An 18,073-nucleotide genomic window follows, 5' to 3' on the forward strand; every position below is an offset into this window, starting at 1 on the left:
TTGCTCCAGTTTGATCACACACTTGGGATTCCGTTGATTTTCCAAGCGTTGACTAACTGCAAGTGAGTGCAGACATATTTTGATATACTTGCCTGCGATATTGATAAAATAAATTTGAAAAGTCTCATTTTCAGTAGGCTTCTTTAAATTTTTTGGTATTGCTTCTTATTGTTAGATGTTAAATTATTCAAATATTCAGTTTAAATGTTACAGGATTTGTTATATTGTAGGTAATATGTACAAATATCATAGGATAATTCATGTTTCGATCAATCTACAAATTAGTTATACCATACATTAAATGAAATATTGGTTTCCGTTTGAAATTTGGTGAATAATAAATTTTGCGTTTATTTTACTACTTGGCATAAATATTCTTAATCAATTCATTCTTTTATAATTAGCTAGTTGTTTTGTGAACACATCATTCATCTGATTGACTTTTCTCTTGTTTAATATCAAATTATAAGAGTAGTAAGTAACAATTGTTTGCACAAGAAACTTCGCTCAAATATCGATGATTAGCAAAGTACCTCTTGTGGTCAATCAACATATTCGAAACGGTTTCACATAGATTTTCAATTCCTAGTATCGGTATTCCAACAACTGGTGGCATTGACAAATTGTCATGAATACAAACAATCTTTTTTCATAACCGAGTTTTTCTTTTGTTTAGTATTCAATAGTCAAAACAATCTATATAGACATTAGACTATACTATTGGACACACAGCCTTTTATCGAAACTGAGACGATGAAATTAGGTTTCACAGAACTGCGTGAATTCCTGGATACACTTTGGCCGATTACAGGACTAAAATGGTGTGAGTAAACAGAGTGATAGACAGGCCGAGTTCACCAATAAACATCCTATCTAAAATTAGTGTAATTGCAATGAGGTTTTATTTCGCCTATACAGTAACTGATGCATGCACGACAATACACTAACATGTATTGGCTGCAGTTTAAAAATAACATGGGATATTCTTTAGTTAAGAAAAAGCTTAAATTTCTTACGTTGCGTTGAATTGAGCAAGGCACATGGGCAGTTCTATGATTTCTGAATAAATGAATTAAACTCGTCGTCTCGTTTCACTTTGTGTACGAACCACACGGGTATGTATAATCGATTAGATGAATAAAAATGGAAAGAATGGAGATCACGTATTGGAATGCTGCGAGGGTGTGAGACCTCCGGGATGTTCAGGGCTGTGTTTTTGTTTTTTTCGTTTTTTCTCTTTCTTCCGTTTCTTTCTCTCTTTCTCCTCGTCATGCTTCCTTTGTTTCTTATGCTTCTTTTCATGGGGATCAGGTCCCCCTATATCAGTGGTAGTAGCCTCTTGACCGCTCAGAGTTTCGCCAGGCTTATGTTTATGCTTTTTGTGCTTATTCTTGTGCTTTCGCTGCGGTGCCTGATTTACGTAACGATACTGCTCTGGGAGCTGTAACATTAGGAAACGGATATCAGACAGTTTTGGGGCAACAATAAAATGAGTGTCTTTAACGGAAACATGTAAATATAACGAAATGAAATAACTCACAGGTCCGGGATGTAGTCTAAATCCAGCAAGTTGCACGCTGGTGAGTGGAAGAAGGTCTTTTCCACAGATTGGAGGCTTGTCTATCACAGACCTTAGAGAACTGAAAGAGAAAAGAAATATGTTAATGAGAATAATAGTTTAAACGCGTTACAATACAAAATAATAATGTTTCAAGTTCGTACCTATTGTCTTGGTGACCAGGCGCGTCGATGATACCAGGTAAATTTGGCAAAAATGATGAGAGTTGTTCCTTGAGCTTTTTACCACTGAATTTACTATAGGAATGCTCGAGGCCATAATAGGCCATCAAATTTGTAGCCCCCGTGAGTTCACTTTGCCCTGGAAAATATTTATATGACATTTGAATTAAGCTTGAAAGAACTAAGAACTGGCAACGTGTATTTAGTTATGCATTATTCGAGGTTTTAAATTGACAAGTGATAATCTCACCAGGGGGCTCCTTCATTAAGTAGAAAGGCCCGCTGTGGACGATTGAGGGGTTCTTGCCGAGGGAAATCGTCGTTTTGAGAGTTCCAGTCGAGTCCTGACGTGAAACTACAGGGGAACGGGCTCCCCTCGGTGATGATTTTGGTGAGTATTGTTCCACTTTACTACGAAACTGATCACCCATCATCATCCTCCTGGCTTTACTTCATCGCCCTTTCGCTACAGTAACAATGTTTTATCTTCCTATTTTGGCACAAGCACTGCAGCGAAATAAACAGTAGGGTAAAGACCGATGGGAACTGTGCGCTCCGCCGATGCTCCACCCGGACGTTATTTCACTGCAGCGATGATCCTCGTGTGATGCAACTGTACACAGAGAATCAACGACACTTTACACAGTCTAGTGCATATGTCGGCTATTTTAATAATCTCGCTAGACAAAACGCGAGGATCGGAGCCTCGCTGAAGAACTTGGACGCCCGCTGAGTCTCGGCGACCTTATCACATTGTTTAAAAACAATAAATAACGCGATGAAAACTGACATACATAACACCCATAATCGCGACAAACTCACTCAACGAGCTCAACCACACTCGACGCAGACAAGAAACTGCGATTTGGAAACATTAACGATTCCTGGCCTTCGAATATTTAGGTGACCTAGAAGTGCACACCTGCATGAAACTAGCGGGAGTCGTACACGCTCACTTTTGGAACACAGAATGGACCTGCACACCGTGTTTCACTCTCTATACACTCTACATCACTGTGACCGCATATAGCTTAGCTGTGTGTTCGTTCTTCTGCCGGCAAATGACGCTTTTTACATAGTGAAATAAATACGAGTACTCTTGCGCATGAAAAAAACTGAAGGGTTAAATAATAAATAAAGTGGTTATCCTTTTTGGTGTTAATGTTATCTGGACCATAAATTTACGATATCTACACGATATCGCGTTCGCGATACCTTAACCACGAGTTTTTCGCTCACAACTGGAAAGTGGACAGCATATCGTCACGTCCATTTTATGATAGGAAATATAGATAGTAAAACATATCGCCTGTTCAACTACCGGTAACCATGTACGTAATAATTTTGCAAATTTAAAACTACTTCTATGACTCAAAATTTACCGTAATTGTTTTTGTGCTCATGGTCAGCAAACTGTGTCGTGCTTTTTTTTTTTTTTAAACGCTGTTGCTATTCGTACGGTAAGGGTGACTAAGAGTGTCGCTTTCGGAACGTATTTCAACCTTTTGTGGGCAACAAACACCGGCAGGGTGGTTTTTATCTTGGATACCCATGTAAATTCGGATACCAACAAAATATGATAATTCATGAAACCTTCAGTGACGGCATGATGAAGTCCGAATTTATTCTAACCCTTATTGTGTGACTCGCGAACAGTCTACCATACAAATTACATTCTATTGAAATATTTGATTTTTTATTATGTAAATATTTCCCCAGGGCACGCAGCCGCAAGGATAGCGCTGGTAAGAGCGATTCAGAAGCCACCGACAAGGAAAACAAGAAAGAAAAAGGGCGAGAAAAGAAGAAGCGTGCTGCTTCCTCGTCAAGTAGTGGTTCGAGGTATGTTCCAAACAACTACAGACGTAATTTCATTATATGGACATTGAACTGATCTACACTTAATTGATTTTGCAGTTCATCAGATAGCAGCTCGGCATCTTCAAGTTCATCTAGTGGCAGCAGTTCTAGATCGAGCTCTTCGTCTAGTTCGTCATCTAGTAGCTCTGGGAGTTCATCAGCGAGCTCCCGAGACAGGGGTCGCAAAAGAAGCCGGAGTAAGAGCGCAGATGTCTCAAGAAAGCATGACAATAAAGAGAAAGAACGAGAAAAGGAAAGAGACAAAGATAAGAAGAAATCTGGTAATACAGTGGCCGAAAAGCCAAAGCCCAAAGCCCGTTCTAGGTAAAACTATCGCTTTTACAATTTGTCTGTTAGAATATATTGTTTGCTTCGTAGGCAAAGTAAAAAACTTATAACACCTGTTTCAGGTCGCATTCACCACGGCGAAAACGTAGAGAACGTTCTCCAACACCAAGGCCGACAAAAATTCATATTGGAAGGCTGACACGCAATGTTACCAAGGAGCACATTGTTGAAATATTCTCTACTTATGGAATCATAAAAATGGTAGATTTTCCCCTAGACAGATTACATCCTCCAAGTGGCAAGGGTTTTGCGTATGTCGAATTCGAAACTGCAGACGAAGCGGAAAACGCTATGAAACACATGGATGGAGGTAAACATGTTTGGGCATAAGTTGTATTAATAATAATCTATTAACTTGATCATTAGTTGAAATATTTTTCAAACACACCACTTCTCAATTCCAGGCCAAATAGATGGACAGGAAATTACTGCTGCACCAGTATTGCTGCCAAAGCCAAGGCCACTTCCCATGCGCAGGATGTCTCCTCCCATGGGCCGGCGACCCCCTATAAGATGGGGTGGTGGAGGTCGTAACTCGCCACCACGTTACCGAAGACGTTCTCCGCCATTGAATCGTCGTAGAAGCCCCCCGCCTCCTCGCCGAAGACCGAGAACACGCTCCCGAAGTCCTCCATCAAATCCCCGTCATCGTCATCGTCGTTATACAAGATCCAGTTCAAGTAGCTCTCGATAAAGTCAAATGACCATGTAACTTGATCTTGCATAATTTTTTTTACATTGGAATTATTATAAAATCTGGTGTAATCAAATAACTATGGATAAGTAATGAAATTGAATATTGTAATTTCTTCGACGGACCTCCGTCACCAGTTTCATTGGTCGGCTGCTGATCACTGTTGACTGGTGACATATTTCAAATAAAGGTCGAATATTAGTTGAAAAAACTGTAAATTCCTCCCTTATATACTGAATATAATGAATAACAAAACTTTCATCGAAATCAGCTTTACATAGTTTATGTAAACGAAGGTTAAGAACATGTGATAAAACATAATTTACAGGAATCTATGCGATAACGCAACATCCACAAAAGTGAAGTATCACAAAGTGGTAATAAACACAGCAATAGAATTTAATTTTGATAAAGTTTAGTTCTGCTCCAATTCAAAGTATCTGGAACGTATTTGGGAATAGCAGAAAATTTTAAGGCACAACATTGATTGATGCTACCATCTAAAGATTACAGTCATTGTTACACACGATGCAGGATAAAATGTAGGACTGGGAAATATTGAAGTCATGGTTACTTTGATAGAAACTATGATTATTAGACCCTTTTACAAAGAATCAATTTTAGAAAAAATCTATTCACACAAAATGTTCTATGCTCGCGATATCTACAAAACAGAATCATTGCATCGCCTTGCAATTTGCACTGATGAAAAATATCTACAATCTTTAAATAGTATGTAATTATCAATTATATAATATACAATTTTATAATGGCTTTACAAGGTCAATAAATCGTGGGAGCCTTACAATTCATTTGAAAACAAAAACCATAATGGAAAGGGTCCCGAACAGAATTAACGTAGCCCATGGCACGGAGAATCGTTTTAACGGATTTCCTATTGAATCTCTGGTACTGCAACATAACAACAATGTTCTATCGCAGTAGTTTTAACGTATTATAACGGTGACTGGAACGAATTTTTACGTTTTATATAGTACATACATATGGATTATCAACATTTTGTAATGTACCCCCCCTATTATCCTGAATCTGCTCCTTCACATACGTGCTTTGATTTGAGAAATACATTTTTGCTAAGTTATCGTCAAATTTATACAGTTTTCACAAAGCTTCAAAAAGACGAGTCCATAAAAATTATTACATGCATATATAATATATTGTGATAGACAGACTACAATGTGAAACAAAAAGATAAAACTAGTGAGGTGTACATTACCATGTCCATTGCCAAGTCCAAAATTAATCAGAATCTACCATACACAGTTTCATGGAATTGTACATTTGATGTAAAATAATGCAAATGAAACAGCTAAACCGTGGTTCTGTATAATTTATAGAATAAAGTGTCTCAATTCCGTTGTTACTTCCTATTTATAAGACATGAGGATTTCACTCCATTTTTTGTTCCCCCCTCCCCCCGCCCCTTTTTGCCTTCTTTGGAGGTCTTTTATTTCAAATATGAATAACCTAATTTTGAAGACATAGTATTTACTATTTTGTTATTGCAGCCATGGATTATGTCCGAAATATGTCCATGCGCAACTCACATTTGCAACACCAGCGGTGATCCATATACCATTATTATATCACAGGAAAGTACTGACAATGCTTATCAAACCATCAAGACTTCATTTATCATCTCTATTGTTAAAACAAAAACTCAGAGCCGATATTATCGTTACAGAAGGTATGAATGATACTACTTATTATTTATATCATTTAGAAATTAAAATCTATTGGTTAAAAGTTGAAGTTATATTGAAAGGAAAAAATAAAAAATATAGATTTAAATTTATACACGTAGCGTCATAATACACCTATTAAATGAAGAGACGAATTTTCGACATTATATCCATGGAGTAACAGAGATTCAAATTCGTTTTACGTCGCAATAATAAATAAATAATTAAATAATTTTTGAGTAATGCTATATCTGTTTAAATTCCTAGCTTCGATTTACGTAGCATCATCTCGCATCCTACTATATAATATTACACATTGTATTTAACTGTACGCATAATGTTGTAATAATAAAGTTATCAGTTATCACTATAGACAGTCAGATCCCCGAAACTGCGGACACCATAGTTTAGGTGTGTATGACACAATTTCACGAATACCTTGCCTTCACGCCTCCGATTTTTTAGACAAGGTTTCATCAATTAATCGTTCTATTTATATCTATAAATATCATATAATAATTTATGTACAATTTTAAATAACGCTTTTTTTAATATATAAAATATCAATAATGCTCTGACATCAATGCAGTTCACGTTCCTCTAGTTTGCACTGTTCTTTTTTTCTCCTTCCTTTCTCTCCCTTCTTACTCAAAGCTGTAAATGTATGATATCATCGAGACTGTGAAGCATCTTCTTTTTTATGAATATCATTATGCATAAGTGACGGCTCTAAAGGTCGGACAGATACTCCTGGTCCAGGGCCAGCTCTGTGATGCATGTGAAGATTACTCAGTGGACCTGGACTCGGACCTTTGCTTCGCATAGGATTCACTGGGGGAGCGTAACCTGCATAAAGTTTCGCCCTCTCTTCTTCTTCAGCTCTAAGCGCAGCAGCGGCCATCAGTGGATTGTAACGAAGCTGCTGCAAAGGATCATACCGGTACGGATCTCTAAACGGATCACCGGGCCACGGTGCACCCTGCGTTGCACTCGGAGGTGGTGGAAAATGTTGCATCGGATGAGAAGTTAGCGTCGGCATCATAGTTCGGGACAAAGAATGAGGCATGCTGTGAGAATGCCTGGCAAGGTACGAGTGCGGATGCGAATGTGAATGAGGATGCGGATGATACCTCGCGTCGGAAAGATGGCCGGGTCCTTGGGGAGGTGGCCTGGAAAGCATAACGACGTCGTCGTCTTTGCTGCGTGGTTCTTCCTTCACCCTCACTTCGCTCGCGTCGATCGGAGTCGAGCCATTTCGCAGAGGTGAACGATCTCTGCCGCTGTTTACCGGCATGCGACTGTGATGAAGCAATCGTTCTCGCTCCATTTCTCTTCTTTCCATTTCTCTCCGCTCTTTGTCTCTCCTTTCACGCTCCCTCTCACGCTCAGCCGCTTCCTGTTTTCGCTTTTCCTCCTTCTCACGCTCTCGCCTCTCCCGCTCGCGTTGCTCCTCCCTCTCCCGCTCTCGTCGTACTCTTTCACGTTCGCGTTCCCGCTCACGTTCACGTTCCCTTTCACGTTCTCTTTCTTCTATCTCAGCTCGTCTGTCTATCACAGGAGGTTCTGGCTTCAAATTCCACGACACTGTCGTTGGAGGATATCCAGGATTCGTGCGTTGTAACCTGTTAAAGGTTTACGTGCACAATATTCATCAGTTATCGAATGAATTGTTGCTCGTATAGTTAAGGCTGAGAAATCGTAATATTCAATGCTTACCCTCGCCACGGGTCGTGAACGGATCCCAAACCTCCCAGCGACGACATCTCTCGCGGGGGAGGTGGAAATCCTGACAGTCCAGGGAAGTTTGGATTAGGTGCACCGAACGTTGTCGGATACCTTCCGAAAGGCGACATCCCCGCTCCTACGATGAATGTGGGTATTACTTCTATTAGAACCATATCACGTCGACGTGGATGACAGCGATAAAGTTGAAATGGTTTAGTATATTTTTCTGAATAAATTTACCCATGTGAGAGCCAGGATTTGAAAGAAATGTAACTGGATGGGGCGGTGGATGTGGTGCATGTGTCGGTGGTAGATTTGCTGAGAACGGGGGTGCCATTGGACTACCCATTCCTAGACCAGTTCCTGGTCCACCTGGATATAAATGCCCGGGTGGCCTCAGGAGCTCCGTCTTCCCGCTGACGACACCACCAGCCTTTGCATCAGCTTGCTGCTTCTGCTGATGGTGGTAAATTTCCCAAGCAATGCGTACGTGCATTGCATTCCATTTTCCCGTCTTCTGAAATTTTAAATTCTTAAATTAATGTAAATATATTGAACTTCGACAAATTTTTGCATGGCGAAATTTTATAAGTAAGTTCAAATCAATGATCTGTAAACCTAATTTTTGTTTACTGATCATTTTGGCTGACGAAAAACTTATGTTGGATGATGCATACGAATAACCGACGAATTGTCTTACCTTTGGTGCGAACGAAGTCATATGATTCGGAGGAACAAACGGCGTTGAAGGTGGACCCATTCCAGGATGCATGAGTCCAGCATTAAAACCAGAGTAACTGGACATGTTGAGGTTGCCACGAAAAAAGGGAGAGTCAACACCTCCGATTTTTGGAATGTCCTTAAACTGTAATTTGAAAATAAATTTACGAGATCATGATGTCATTCAACCAGAGTTTGAAGTCAAATTAATATATAAATCTACATTTAAAAAGTCACACTAACAATTGGGGGAGGAAAAAGTGACGTCGCTGTTGGAGGTGGAAGCATCGGTGTGGTATGTTGGTGTACATGAGTGTGCTGGTGTTGATGATGATGCATTTCAGTACGAAGGTACGGCGGAGGACCAAGATTTCCAACACCTACGCCGCGTTCTTGAGAGGCAAGAAACCTGCTGTCCAATTCTCTCCGTAACATGTCCGTCTGACCTGCAACATGACTCACCCCTTTTTCTCAATTAGTGGCTGATACAATTTCGCGAATACTAATACTTTTCAACATTGTCAAGTACTGTAAGATATTGATGCGGAACTTACTAGATTGAAAAAGCGATTCTGCAGAAAATGGATTTGGATTTGACGTGGATGGTGGAAGCGATGGCATCGATGTATGTGGACTCGAGGTAGAAACTGGCGGCGGTAGCGGAGCAGCGAACATAGGTGGTGGAAAAGAATGCATTCCTAACGATACAGGAGGAGGTGTAGGTCTGGGCACCGAAGTTGCCGTGGCTGGCGATAACTGGGATGTTGTACCACTGCTGTAATTTATAAATATGCATGTAGTTGCGTGTTTCCAAGAAAAGAAATAATGTCAATTGAAATTCATTCGGAAATATTTGTGAATTATTCGTTAGTAGGTCTATACCTGATCCATCCTTGAGCCTTGGAATAAGCAGGTAGACTAGAACTGGCTGGGGAGGATGTGTTTGGCACACTGACAGGTGTTATACTGCCTCGACTTAGGCTACTCACGTTGCTGCTGTAACGAGTAGTAATCTATATTATCACAATCTTTTCAATAATTCTACAACACTGAAAAATAATATGAACAGTCGACAATCGGCCTTGAGTGAATGTTACAATTATTATACACATCGAGTAAATCACTTTGACACGTGTTCATTACAACAAAGATTCAAATCTTGAACATAAAACCAACTTTTAGTTATAGAAACACGAGACCAGCTAAACCTAAGAATGCTTCCGATTTAAGATAATGTTCTCACATGTAGGATATATTATTACTCCCCAGTACTATGCCTTGCTTATTAAAATAATTATCATATTAATAAATAATCAACAAATTATGATACAGATTTGTAAATGTTTACCGAATCACATACCTATAACTGTCTCGTTCACGATTAGGACTGTGGCCGCGAGGTGAATTATTATTTCGTCCAGCTAAGCTGCATGCCATAATATCTCTGTGTGCAATTGTATTGGCTGTCGTGACTGTATTAGTTATAGTAGATACACATGTCGTTGTCGCGGCACTGAGCGGAGTATTACTGTGGTTCATCATGTTGTTTCCAGAAACTTGTTTGTTTATATTTGTGCAAGGCGAGGCCCTGCTTCCTCTCTATAATAAAAAGAATACAAGACCTTGTAAATTGCTCAGGTAGGAAGACATGAATTAAAAAATTACTGTGGATCATATGAAGAAAAAAAAAAAATTAAAACAAAACTCACCACATCTGCTCTCGAAGAAGCTGAATGAGAGGGCGACGGCACACTAGGGGGAAGATACGGACTGTGATTCAGAGCGGTATACGGTGTGTAAAGCGGAGGATATGATGGCTGTGTTTGGGGATAAGCTGCCATAGGTAACGGAGGTGGATAGCTCGTGGTTGCTGCCCCGTTTGATGGGGCCGCTGGAGTGACTCCTAGACTAGCCACTGCAGGACTGGTAGTGTGACTGGAGGACACAATTGGTACGTTCGGTGGATGTAACACTGGTATAGCGGTATGTGGTTGTTGAGGCAAAGATGGAGGCGGAAGGGCTGGAGATGCAGGCCGCTGCTGCGGAGCTATTGCACGTGGATTCGCTGCTAGCGGACTGGTCATCTGGAAAAATGACCGGATGAAGACAATTGCTATCTTTTCGGGTTAAATTTAATAGAAGAGATGGGTAAAATGTCAATGGTAATAGCATCAATTCAATTTTCCATCTCGAAACGAAAATATAACGGTGTGGTATAACGAATGTACTCACGGGCGGCTGGGATATGTGAGGCGGTAGCGTAGGGCTAGGAGGACTGGGCACCGTAGGTGCTGGTGCAGTGGCAGGCACTGGGGGTGGTATTGGGGCTGGTGCGTCTGTTGCTGGATTTGAAATTTGTCCACCCGTATCTGGAGGTGTTCCTCCTGCCCCATTTGTCGGAGGCAGTACATGAGGTGAAGAAGATGGCAACTCAACTGAAAATTAACAATACGCTTACTGATCTTTCTCCTTTATGTGATGGCGATATTGCATATGCAATAACTCAAAAATTAAACATGTACATTGTGCACGCAGCTGAAAAAAGTGTGTTCTATTACTCACATTTACGTGCAAGAGGAGATGGGGTAGAAGATTCAAAGAGTATTGACTCAGCATCTGATCCCTGAAACAAGTATAAATAATGTAATCTTATAACAGGTGTTACCAGGGTCACTGTCATAAAATCTTCGGAAAGAACAGATTGAACTGTTGATGGTTCTCAATCCATATACACGTATTTAGTATCTAAATTTGATTGCAGATTAGTTTAAAACTGGGAAAATTCGATAGTGTATTGTCCATGATAACTCACCTTATCGTCTTCTCCTTCACTATCACACTGTAACAAATTAAATAGACGAAACTGTTATAGCATATCAATCCAGCAAGATAAGTAAACGAAATTGTGTTATGTTCAACTAAAAGCATACTCACGATATAGCCTTTACCCGAACTGCAATGACTGCTAGCCTGGAATTCAAAAATTTGAGGTTAAACATTATTTACAAATAACAATTAATTCTTCCGAAACCGGAATTCCGAAAATAGGTTCTCATTTTTATTGCGGGTATTGTTATTAAACTTACGTCGCTAAGATGGTCCCTTGAACTGTCAGGGTCTTGGCAATCCCTCGGTATGCTAGGTCCATGCAACTGCTCAGAGGCTCTACCGCTATCGTCGCTTGTACCTGCATCGAGGCCCTGAAGAACAAAAAATATGAATTAGAACCCAAGTGTTAAAAATCGAAATATAAACACTGAGCTACAGGTGCTAAGTTAATTGGACACTGGAAATAAGGAAAATTGTTAATTGACTAATAAATTAATTACCTGGGTAAGTGTAGATGGTGTCAGAATGGAATTATGGGTATAATGGTTGTGTTTAAAATGATTTTTGATGTGGTGTTCACCACTGTGTCGGTTGTGCTGGCCGGTGTCTACCTTGGGTTTTTCATCAGCTATCGATAACAGCGTGTGCAGTTTCTTTACATTATTTTTCCCAGCAAGCTTAATTGCACTCTGAAAAGAGAAAAAAAAATCAAAATCAATCGATGATCTTTATATTTCTGTGACACATGAGCCTGATAGCCTACCAATGTGGCGTACACTTTTATTACAACCATTTCTGCCGGCAACATTTTACTATTGAATAATTTGTACGATAGCAGTCAATGGTTATCACGTTTCATTAATAGCCCCGATTACATTGGTATAATTGATAATAGTATCTCGTACGCTTATAAAAAAGAAATTATCAGGTCTTATCACGGATCATTATTAAATGCCTAGATTACATCTTTAAATCCATACGGTTGACCGACGTTTTCTGATTAACCATATATAAAGAAGAGAGATTGTCATACGAGAAATTGATAAAATAACAATTCATCTGCCGACTGGAACAAACACATTAAAAAGTCGTCGGTTGTAGGTGAGGTTTGCAAAAATATTTTTTTCGTAAATATGCAATATTTTTCCATCACCAACAAAGTATAAAAAAAAAACCTGAAACAATGTAGAATTAGGAAGAACTAAGGAAGGAAGGAAGGAAGGAAGGGAAAAAACCTGAAAGTTCATATCCGTGGGGTAAAAACATCTGACGACAGTTTGCCAAGTTTGCGGTATGATTTTCGGTAGCGAGTACGTTTTACACATAAGGTAAAAGTCTCTCGCAGGTGACAGCAGCGAGATATTCGGTATGTATGTACAAGGTGCGATAACGATGCTCTGCGGTGAACGGGGCTGAAAAAGAACGCAACGAAACGGATGGACGGGAATGGCTGGTTCGTGATGAAGGAAGGTGGGAGGGAGGAGAGTAGAGAGGAAGAAAGCGGCGAGAAGAGTTGCGACGAGGCGGCGGGGGGGGCGGTGGGGAGAGCGAGGGCGAGAGATTGAAAGGGGAGGCACGGATAGACGGTCGAGTGCTACGGGAGAACGAGAGAGAGAGAACGTCGTGAGGAAGGGAGAAAGAAAGAAGACATTGACCGAACGAACGGCGGCAGTGCGCCCCGTGGATCGGTGGCCGTCCGTCGAGGCCTTCGCGGCTTTGGTCGAGAGCTGCTGCTGCTTTGCTGCCGTTGCTGCTAGCGGCTTGTATGTGCTCTCGTCAGCCGAAGAAGGAATACCTACTTATAACGTAACGTAGCGGGTACTGTCTCGCGCGTAACGAGGACATACGTGGCTTAAATATGTACGTGCAAACACATTTCGTCGAATTTCTCTACGAGGAGGCGACGGCGTCTAACCGCGCAATGACAATATATCGCCTGTGGCTAATTCCATTCTTCTTTATTCAACGACTGTGATATTTATCCTTATTTCTTTCGATTGAATAAATAAACGAGAGGGAAGAATCTCGAAGTAATCAAAATATTCGTTTCGTTATTTATATCATGGGCTTCTTGATCGACGACGCGAGTCGCTTGGTCTTGATTTTTTAAATCCATGAATTATAGACACACATACACACAAAGAATAGAAGAGAGATAGTAGAGAAGATAATTAGTTGCAACAAGGGGTGTGTGCGTTAAAAAGAGTAAGAGCGTTAGAAAGAGGAGGCAATTATTTTCTACGTACCGCGTTTTGACACGTTCTCTTTTTCTTTCTCTTAGAATTCACTTTACTGTTTTTTTGTTTTTTTTTCAAGTTTTTTATTTCCCAGCGTTTTTTTTTTTTTTTTTTTTTTCAGAGTAAAATATTTTCAATCGGAGCGTTCTTGGCGGTTTGTACGTCAACAGATGCCGAACGGCTACCGGACGGTAGACGAAGTAGAATGCTCATTCACCCCGATTTCACCGGGTACAACAATAAGAACTGACTCACTATCATCGAAGAAGGCTTTCATTATACGACGACGGTTAGGCGGTCCGCGCGCGCGTGTCTTGCCCGTCTCACGGCTCGGCTCTATACTCTAATTAAGATTCACCCGTTCGTTCGAGGGATTATTTTCAGATAGAAAACGAGGCTCCGGCGGAATCTCGTTATTTTATTAACTTTTTTTTCTTTTTTTTATTTATTTTGCATCACGCTAATCGTCGTATTTACGCCGTTAACGAAGAGCTGCCGAACGAAATAAAGAGAACACGGGCAAGCAGAGACAAACAGAGAGACAGACAGGCAGCCAGACAAACAGACGGATAGAGACACGAACGAACGGCCAGAGCCACAGCCAAGTGCGGAGTGTCTCGCTTTTACAACTTGCGCCTTGTGCTCGGCTCGCGGCTCGGCGCTGGACTGTTGCGCTGTTGCCACATTTCTCCAAGTGTCACGTATGAATGTTGGTACACACAACAGAGATGTAAAGGTCGTTACACAATGGGGGGGAAAACTTGACTTCAGATCCGCGGCTTCTACCAATCACTGCTTTACAACGTTATGCAATTCTTAATTCAATCAGTTGAAATGAGACCGACAACCGCGCCTCTCTCAAAATGACTCTATGTTATGGGGGAGAAAAAGTAAAAAACAAAACCAAAGGAAAAAAAAAAATTTAATCGCGCGGATTGGTTATTGTAGTCGTGACATAATAATTTCCTTGTGAAATACACAGTCAGATCTAATCGTGAATTAAAATAAGGTTGAAGCTAGCATCCAAACGTGTTAAACTTTTTGAAAATAGAAAAAATGCAGTTCGGTTTTTATCTTTATAATTCTAAAAAAGTATAGGAGATTCGAGATATTTAACAAAATTTTGATTTTGTCGCTTCATTAATTTATGCGAATGAATATTGGAACGTTTGGCGGCTAATTCTAACTGCTTGCTTCACAGCCTTGTGAATTAAAGGTAAAAGAATGAACGTGTACGGGAGGTATGTTTAATTCTACAGGTATTGGTTATTTTGTTATTGGTGATAATGCAAAAGCTTCTCGAAAAGAGAACGAACTCTCTGCAAGAAGTACATACTACATATGTTGATTCAGAAATAATGTTGATTTATCGACAACAATTCAAGATGTGACAAAGATATGAAGCAGTTTCAATGGTCATCGATTAGTGGAGAATGGAACAAATAATGGCCAGCCAGTGATTTTATATCAAAAGAGTATTTCATTAGTTATTTGTAAATAACATGAGATAAATTTTTTTTTTCGTTAATATGATTGGTATAGCTAAGCAATTCGAATACAAAGGTAAAATTTGATAAAATAAATACCTCCCCCAAGTTGAAGAGCAAAGAAGAAAATTGTTTGGAACTAAGCATGGAAAGCTATCAAGATAGCTCTGCGTGGATTATTTAAAGTCCTCTATTTGTCTATGAGGTAGGTAAACACAAATTATTTGCGCAAAGTATACATGATGTGTGTCGTAGGGATTTTACAGGAAATTTACAAATCTGACCAATGATCCCTGTCGTTTGAATATTAACTTATGTGTTCTCAAGTTATCACAAATTTACTGTCTGGTTGATTAAGAAGGAGAATGAAAAATATCTCAAAGTCCTGTGCTACTCGGAACTCTGCGTAAGTGTTGATGATCGTCTATCAGCCAATTTGGCCTTAGATCGTCGACGAGACAGGCATGTTGGAAACCATGTCAACTGCATGTTTCGGTCTACATTGTGTAAGTATATCATTTAATACATTCAGTCTGCATCAAGTGTGGTTATCATTTTTTTTTTCCATCTGATTATATCATCGCCATTTATAATCTCACCAATCTGTCAGTCGGAGAACACAAGTAGGTATGATATAGAGACATGGTAGCAATTCCAACAGTAAACAATCAAAAGACATTGTCAGAGAGAACAAAAATACCGCTCAATGTTTATTTACCCAATTTTAGATAGCTGAACTCGAATGTAAACCCTCTGCAAATAATAGAACGGTAGTATTATATATTCTCTACGGTATGTGGCAAAGGATGTGTTACAATATGCAAGATTTCGTTAGGGAAAAAAAAAATCAACAAAACACGATTTTCCTCCTACAAACTGACAAGACAGGGATTCTTTTGTTCATTGGATCGAATCCGGTAGGTAGATGTAGGTATAACCTAGCGCGTACCTAGTGCCAGTTTATCTCGCGAGAGATTTTTACGAAGCGGAGTAAGGGGAGGGAGGGAGGAAGAGAGGGAGGGAGAGCCGCGGAGAGAATGAAAAAGGAAAATAAAGGGAGCCTCTGAGAAACGGCTTTAAATTACGCGAAATGCACAAGATCAGCGAACGGACGAAAATATCCCTATATGTTCGATGTGCAAGGCACGAAGAAAGAGACACGGAAGCCTGGTGGGCAAGCTGGAGAGCGTTCGGGGGGGGGGCGAAAGGGGGAGAAAGAGAGAGAGAGAGACTAACTGACAGACGGGGAGGCAGAGAGAATAAGAGAGAGAAGTAGAGTGGACAGGGGAATTTGATTTACCTCGAGTTCCTCGTAGGTGCGAAATGCAAGGATGGCAAAACCGTCGACGATGTCCTCCTCGAAGGGGGGCTCCTTGTGATTGAGGGATGACTTTTTCCGCGGGCGAGGTGGTCGGGGATGTTTTTCACGAGCCCGCACTCTGCCCCGTCCTCGAGCCAGTCCGTGAGGCGGTCCAGGTTCGTCCTCGCCGCTGTGACTGTCGTCTCCCGTGGTACGAGGATCGCTCGGATCACCCCCGAGTCCCAATCCTGCTAAACCCTGCTGCTGTTGCTGCTGCTGTTGCTTGGCGTTCGCGATACTCTCCCTTTGGGCCAGCATCCGTTGCGCTCGCTCCCTGCGCCGATTTCGTTGATTTCTTTGCTTAACTTCGATCTCCATCATTTACTTCTGCTTCGTTTATTCGCAATCGTCGTCGTCGTCGCACACGCACGCACGTCGTCGTCGTCGTCTCTTCCTCGCACACACATATCACACGTTCATTCGCATTCTCGCGGTCCGACCACCAAGAAAATACATCGAGAGGTAGGGAGGGAGGGCGGGAGGGAGGGAGGGCGAGAAAGAGAGGAAAGAGAAGGCAGCGGCAGGGGTCGGGGGTTAGGGCCGAGGGAGTAATGGGTGGTGGGGTGGGAAAGGAGACAGAAGATGATCGGGGGGGAACAACTAATCTTCCCTTGGTGTTATGCACTCGCGCGCATTGATCCGCACCCGATTGTGTCCGCAACACCGCACCACTCGGACTTGTAAAAACCTCCTATAATTTACTTCATTATTATGTCAAACCGTAGGATTGCTATAGACCGTCGTTCCAGATGCACCTGAGGAAACACTGATTGTTTGGAATGGCGGATTGAATATACACACACCGTTGCCGCATTGTAGTGTAAAATGGCCGCGACTTGCCAGCATTTCGCTCGTCGTGTCACATTATACCACCTGACATATATCACAATATATCATTTATCTTATTTATAAAGTACTAATGGCTCAAACCGTACATCCAACTTCCCATCGGTACACAATATTCGATCGTTGCACCACGCATTCTGTCACTAGTCGATATAAAGAGCAGGAACATGGCGTGCAGAAGACGTGCCGAATGTCGTGGATTTCGATTAACCTCCGTCTAGTTACTTCCCTAGGTATATACGTGCGTACCACCCTGTGCCACTGTGGCCAACCGAGGGAACGTCACTAACCCAGTTCACAAAATGAACACCAGACAGCGCTGCTACCGGGTCATTGCCATAGACTTATAGATAGACTGCGCGGTTTGCACCCGAGCTGAAGCCGTGATTAAAAAGAGAGAGCAACAGCTGGAACCGGATCTCTCACTTTAATCGGTAACTTGGCGTGAGAAACAAATAGAGTCGTACTGAATCGTACAAGTATACCTCCTCGCTTGGTTTATCGCTTTCCCCGTCTAGCGGCTG

General features: G+C 41.1%; 3 protein-coding genes across 5 annotated transcripts; 1 reads left to right on the forward strand and 2 right to left on the reverse strand.

Annotated features, from left to right (window-relative positions):
- Window positions 1-199: 199 nt before the first annotated feature.
- Window positions 200-2,613, reverse strand: LOC124303226 (mediator of RNA polymerase II transcription subunit 19). The gene is made up of 4 exons (XM_046760195.1): window positions 1,991-2,613; window positions 1,723-1,879; window positions 1,541-1,640; window positions 200-1,441 (listed from the first exon to the last, which is right to left on the reverse strand). The coding sequence occupies exons 1-4, from the start codon at window positions 2,175-2,177 to the stop codon at window positions 1,160-1,162; spliced, it is 726 nt and encodes a 241-aa protein (XP_046616151.1). The 5' UTR covers window positions 2,178-2,613; the 3' UTR covers window positions 200-1,159.
- A 133-nt stretch (window positions 2,614-2,746) lies between these two features.
- LOC124303225 (RNA-binding protein with serine-rich domain 1-B-like) lies at window positions 2,747-5,847 on the forward strand. Its single transcript, XM_046760194.1, has 5 exons — window positions 2,747-3,071; window positions 3,460-3,582; window positions 3,658-3,924; window positions 4,011-4,258; window positions 4,353-5,847. Coding segments are annotated over exons 1-5 (930 nt in total). The 5' UTR covers window positions 2,747-3,069; the 3' UTR covers window positions 4,643-5,847.
- Window positions 5,213-18,072, reverse strand: LOC124303220 (atrophin-1-like). Of its 3 annotated transcripts, none has more exons than XM_046760178.1 (16): window positions 16,644-18,072; window positions 12,120-12,308; window positions 11,877-11,990; window positions 11,725-11,760; window positions 11,603-11,629; window positions 11,353-11,413; window positions 11,023-11,225; window positions 10,500-10,874; window positions 10,151-10,389; window positions 9,673-9,783; window positions 9,345-9,565; window positions 9,034-9,254; window positions 8,771-8,935; window positions 8,311-8,602; window positions 8,062-8,206; window positions 5,213-7,967 (listed from the first exon to the last, which is right to left on the reverse strand). In XM_046760178.1, the coding sequence occupies exons 1-16, from the start codon at window positions 17,022-17,024 to the stop codon at window positions 7,016-7,018; spliced, it is 3,732 nt and encodes a 1,243-aa protein (XP_046616134.1). In that variant the 5' UTR covers window positions 17,025-18,072; the 3' UTR covers window positions 5,213-7,015. The 3 variants fall into 3 exon arrangements, with proteins under 3 accessions (XP_046616134.1, XP_046616135.1, XP_046616132.1); XM_046760179.1 differs by having other exon boundaries at window positions 8,311-8,587; window positions 9,673-9,786; XM_046760176.1 differs by having other exon boundaries at window positions 9,673-9,786.
- Between the last annotated feature and the right edge of the window lies 1 nt (window position 18,073).

This window comes from Neodiprion virginianus, chromosome 4 (genome assembly GCF_021901495.1).
Source record: "Neodiprion virginianus isolate iyNeoVirg1 chromosome 4, iyNeoVirg1.1, whole genome shotgun sequence".
NCBI lineage: Eukaryota > Metazoa > Arthropoda > Insecta > Hymenoptera > Diprionidae > Neodiprion > Neodiprion virginianus.

Bases quoted from the DNA above. Each gene is read 5' to 3' on its own strand.
- LOC124303226 (XM_046760195.1), bottom strand. From the start codon at position 2,177: ATGATGATGGGTGATCAGTTTCGTAGTAAAGTGGAACAATACTCACCA. The intron at 1,641-1,722 runs GTACGAACTTGA...TTTCTCTTTCAG, and splicing joins CCTGGTCACCAAGACAATAG to TTCTCTAAGGTCTGTGATAG. The intron at 1,442-1,540 runs GTGAGTTATTTC...CTAATGTTACAG, and splicing joins TTAGACTACATCCCGGACCT to CTCCCAGAGCAGTATCGTTA.
- LOC124303225 (XM_046760194.1), top strand. The intron at 3,583-3,657 runs GTATGTTCCAAA...TTGATTTTGCAG, and splicing joins TCGTCAAGTAGTGGTTCGAG to TTCATCAGATAGCAGCTCGG. The intron at 3,925-4,010 runs GTAAAACTATCG...CACCTGTTTCAG, and splicing joins AAGCCCAAAGCCCGTTCTAG to GTCGCATTCACCACGGCGAA.
- LOC124303220 (XM_046760176.1), bottom strand. From the start codon at position 17,024: ATGATGGAGATCGAAGTTAAGCAAAGAAATCAACGAAATCGGCGCAGG. The intron at 12,309-16,643 runs GTAAATCAAATT...TTCTCTTTTCAG, and splicing joins GCACCTACGAGGAACTCGAG to AGTGCAATTAAGCTTGCTGG. The intron at 11,761-11,876 runs GTAAGTTTAATA...TTTGAATTCCAG, and splicing joins CAAGGGACCATCTTAGCGAC to GCTAGCAGTCATTGCAGTTC.